This window comes from Pseudochaenichthys georgianus, chromosome 6, assembly GCF_902827115.2.
Source record: "Pseudochaenichthys georgianus chromosome 6, fPseGeo1.2, whole genome shotgun sequence".
NCBI classification, from domain to species: Eukaryota; Metazoa; Chordata; class Actinopteri; order Perciformes; family Channichthyidae; genus Pseudochaenichthys; species Pseudochaenichthys georgianus.
The window spans coordinates 23776544-23781244 of record NC_047508.1 but is presented as its reverse complement, the minus strand read 5'-3'; the positions used below and the strand labels follow the sequence as shown (position 1 = coordinate 23781244).

The 4701-nt window shown below is 38.8% G+C and overlaps 1 protein-coding gene across 2 annotated transcripts; it reads right to left on the bottom strand.

Moving 5' to 3' along the window:
* Positions 1–651: 651 nt before the first annotated feature.
* Positions 652–4424, bottom strand: tmem263 (transmembrane protein 263). Of its 2 annotated transcripts, none has more exons than XM_034085055.2 (3): positions 4251–4424; positions 2625–2695; positions 652–1747 (listed from the first exon to the last, which is right to left on the bottom strand). In XM_034085055.2, the coding sequence occupies exons 2-3, from the start codon at positions 2689–2691 to the stop codon at positions 1440–1442; spliced, it is 375 nt and encodes a 124-aa protein (XP_033940946.1). In that variant the 5' UTR covers positions 2692–2695; positions 4251–4424; the 3' UTR covers positions 652–1439. The 2 variants fall into 2 exon arrangements, with proteins under 2 accessions (XP_033940946.1, XP_033940945.1); XM_034085054.2 differs by having other exon boundaries at positions 652–1750; positions 4251–4423.
* Positions 4425–4701: the final 277 nt, after the last annotated feature.

Below are 4701 nucleotides of genomic sequence, written 5' to 3'. Positions count from 1 at the left end.
GTGGCTCCCCTTAGGGATAAGGTGAGAAGTTCGGTCATCCGGGAGGGACTCGGAGTTGAGCCGCTCCTCCTTCGCGTCGAAAGGAGCCAGTTGAGGTGGTTTGGGCACCTAGTTAAGATGCCACCTGGGCGCCTCCCTAGGGAGGTGTTCCAGGCACGACCAGCTGGGAAGAGACCAAGGGGTAGACCTAGGACCAGGCGGAGGGATTATATCTCTTCGCTGGCCTGGGAGCGCCTTGGGATCCCCCAGTCAGAGCTGGTTGATGTCGCCAGGGAAAAGGAAGTTTGGGGCTCTCTGCTCGAACTGCTACCCCCGCGACCCGACCACGGATAAGCGGGAGAAGATGGATGGATGGATGGATAGGCCGCATTGTGCATTTTTGAATGGCATATTACAGAAAGAGGTAATTTACCGAAGAGTTATTTTTTACAAATTAAATGTACTATTACAGGTTTGTCATCTTATAAATGTAATTGAAATTGAAAATGTGCCATCAGATTGCATCAACAGTAAGCACAGCGAGGATAAGCATTATGGAGCACTATTGCTCGGATAGAGAACTAATGCTTTGGTACAGTGGGAGAGATATATGTCATTATGAAGCATCTGTACCAAAAGTAACTATCAAATGTACAGGCGGTCAAAAAAGTGTCATATACAAAATGTTATTTATTGATAGTCCCAGTAAATCAATTAACACTACGACAAAATAAGGTTCACTGCAATCAAAATACTCTGTTATATTCTCACACAATATTTATCGTAATAAATCAGATTCTGTATCAAAAGTATGAGTTGCCTTTCACTGAGGGGAGAAAATAACCATCTGAGGGCAAGTTGAATTCAGAGGAACATTTTACCAGTGAAATATCCACAGTCCACTGTCTTCAGCAGATGGTTTAGATATTATACTGAACTGTACTTTTCAATGACATCTTTGATCGGAAATATTTGTTCATTTGTGCAAGCTGAACAAAGGCATTTTAAATCATCGATCAATGATTGTCTTGCAAGTGAAATGTAGGTGCATTTACCCTCCGAGCATATTTTTCCTCTGGTCTCCGCTGATTAACTTTTTGTTGAATACAACATTTTGCAGTGAGAACAGTGTTGTTGCTTATTATCAAAAATGAAACATGGACCTTTTATTAGAACATTTCATTTCATCAGGCACTGGTGATAATAGTGTGTTTCCTTTAACAACAGATCAGGAGAGTCTTTGTAAGTTCTTGTTTTGTGGGTCCTAGTCACATAATGATATGAATTGTCACCAACAATCACATGAAAAAACTAAATAAAGAAAACGATCCCTCACCTACAATGTGCACACTATACTTTTGAGTCTTCTGTTGCTCTTTTCCTGCTCATGAATGCTAACACAGGCGACAACACAGTGCGAGCCATAACACCTCAGCTGTGTAGGTTCACTCCTCTCTCTATCAGTCAGACTTGTCCTTTTTTTTGCCTCCTCCTATAGGAACTTTGCTGACCACAGCAGAGCCGACTGCGGTCACTCCTCCAGCTACAGCATACACCCCTCCTTTAACAAGCCCAACTCCCATCCCAGGCAGAGAGGCTACAGAGCAGACGGTGGTCTTGGTGAGGTCCAGACCCTTTCCTCCTATCCAGGCGACACCGCCCACTGTCGCTCCTAAAGCTCCCTTTGTGGCCCCGTACAAGCCACCCGCCAACCGGCTGAACATGCCCGGCTGCGTCTGTGGATGGCCCTTGTTGTTGTCGTCGTCATCTGCTTTAAAACAACAAAAGCAACATTAGTTCAATACGTCACTGCTAAATAAGAAGAAGGACATACATGCTCTGAACCAGTGCTGCAGCTTGTGTTTCTTTAGATAAAAAATTAACCAGGCAATTATTTTCTAAATGAATCTCTTGATTGTTTGGTCTTTTAACAATAAAAAGCATCACTTATTTTATTTAATCATTTTATTTATTAGGATCCCCATATCTTTAGCTGAAGCAGCAGCTATACTTCCCTGGGTTTACAACACACAATATGTTATACAAGACAGTACAGTACGTACTTTCAAGATAGACTGTATCCAATGTAAGACAAAGACAAATTACATTTGTTTGCACTTACACAGAAGGTGTAACCAGAAAAAGGTTTAACATAAAATATATTTTTTTAAATACTTTGATTATCAAAATAGTTAGTTTTTTTCCTGCCGATCATCTAAGAAATTCTCTCAAATCTACATCACTTCCTTTTTTCACAGTTTTGTTAAGCCCTTACATTTCATTTAATGTTAACTGTATACGCAGCTCAAATTGAACTTTACTACATAGTGCATTCTTTTGAACATGCACACAGCGACTTACACACTTGTGAAATCAGACATAATGCATCAAAACACAAGTAAAAGTGTAGTTTTACAAACTAGGCTCCTCCAACAATACAACTTACTATATTTGGTAACCTATTGAATCTGCAGATATTTATTTGACCAAAGGCAGATTCCTTCAGAAACACCCAATCACTATTTGAAATCCAAGGTCTGTATTTCCACATTGTCCCATAACTTCTTAAAGAACATGATCTAAATCAGATTTGGGTCAACAACAGAAATGTGTCACTGTTAAAGTACTTTTGCAACTAAACTTACCTGTAGCTACTGTCTCATGGTTGAGGTATACAGGCATGTCCTCAGGCACCTGCTCCGCCTCACTCATCTCTCTGGTAAAAAACACATGACAGAATTACCAACAGAGACAAGTACCTGGGTTGACAGAGCTATACAATGTAGAGAACTATAAGAAGGAGATTCAGTGTAATATGAAATCATTGTCCTTTTAAGTTATTATTTGATGTAAACTGTGATCCATGCTTGTTGTTGCATTACATTTTTGTTAAGCGGACAACAGCAGGAACAACCCTTTTTCCTTTTCCCTTAATATGACAACCTCTTTATGTAATTAAAAGCTGCTAGCCCAAATAGACAACATTTATATATATGCAACAGTCTTCACAGAAAGACTTACGTTGAGTAAATAGTTAGAAACGGGGCTGTTATGTGTGCACAGTGTATAAAGAAAATAAGAGGAGCTTGCTTTGAGTGTGCTGCTCCTAAAACAAGGCCGACCTGTTCACAGTCAACCACAGAGCTGCACACAGGTTTAAAAAAAGAACCAATATTGAAGTAGTCTTCTCCACTTGGAAGACAGTAAACACATAATATGATGAATGAACAAAATATGAATAGCTTACATATAATTAACTGAAGTCTTGGGAGTTTGTTTATGTTTTTTTTAGTTTTGTGTATTTTTTTTAATGACAAATATATAGTTTTATACATTTTATGATCATGTATAGATATATTTATATGTTCTTTATTCATGTAAATTGTGTCTTTATTCAGTTTTACTTTACATGACTATCACCATATCCATGAAGTAGAATTATCACAAATTGCTACCTAGCTAGCACATCAATTAGGCCTAACTTTCCACACAGCTGTCATTTGATTTTAGACCAGTGTTCTCTGTTATTTTATTTTTGCTCTTCAGCAGTCAATCGTTCCTTGCTGTGAAGTTATGAAAGCTGCTCAGACGAAAACAGCTATAGCATTTATCAAGTTAAAATGAACGAAGAAACGCTTTTGGCAGCTGTGGTGTTGACAATTAACTGATGGATATACAACATCCTTACATCATCAAATCATATAAGGTCCATATCTAAATATATTAATAAGAGTAGTTGTGTAAAGGCCTGACTTGTCAAGTAAAACTTGTGCTACGTTTCGTTAGCTAACCAGCAGCGTTTGTTTCGTGGCAGAGACAGCGTTTGCTATCGTTACAGGCAGGTTAAACACGGATACTTGCTAAAAGTTGCCACATTTCTGCACAATATACATTCTTAATAAATGTAGCCGTCTCACTTTTAAAGACAGATATTAGTGGACTTGTAATTAAAACACAAAACCAACGGTATATGGTTGTTTTGACTTTAGTCGCCATAATTAGCCTATTTGTAGTCTTCTAGCTGAGACATCCAGACACGTCACCCGAAACACAAAACATTACTTAAACGGTGTTTCCCATCTTTAATCGATCGACTTTTACACGTATTTCCTCCTCATGTATGTCCCTTTTACATCAATGGTCGAGGGAGATTACTTTGAGGCTGTTTTGTATGTATGTAATATGGCTAAATGTTGTTGTTGTTCTGCAGATGGCTGACTCTCATTACACAAACTGAACCCCAAACTAGCCAGCGACTGTTTCGCACTTACCTCGCTTGGTAAGGTTATCACAATGATCCAATGTCTTGTGCGGGATTTAAAACTAAATGCGCAGGAAATAATGTTCAGGTTCCTCGGCCTTTAATGCTGCTGATGGTTAAACGGACTTGTGTTGTCTGTCTGACTGTCTATTTTGTTTGAAGGAGGACCAGTCTCCACCCATAAAAACACAGAGGTACACTCTGTCCGCAGGATGGAGCTGCAGATGCTGCACGCATGCAACTAAAAGTAGTTACTATTATCTGGATAACATATTAAAATGTGTATTATTTGTATCCGCAAATACAGGCAATTTTATTATTTTAATTAAGAAATGGCTGTTCATGTGTTGCTGTGGTGATAATTAGAAACTGGTTGAGTACCACGTTGTGAAAGTATCGCAGGGTGTAGAACATTGCATGTGAACAGAGACATTTAAAGATAAGATGAGAAAGTTTATCTT

Bases quoted from the DNA above. Each gene is read 5' to 3' on its own strand.
- tmem263 (XM_034085054.2), bottom strand. From the start codon at position 2,691: ATGAGTGAGGCGGAGCAGGTGCCTGAGGACATGCCTGTATACCTCAAC. The intron at 1,751-2,624 runs GTAAGTTTAGTT...GTTGTTTTAAAG, and splicing joins CCATGAGACAGTAGCTACAG to CAGATGACGACGACAACAAC.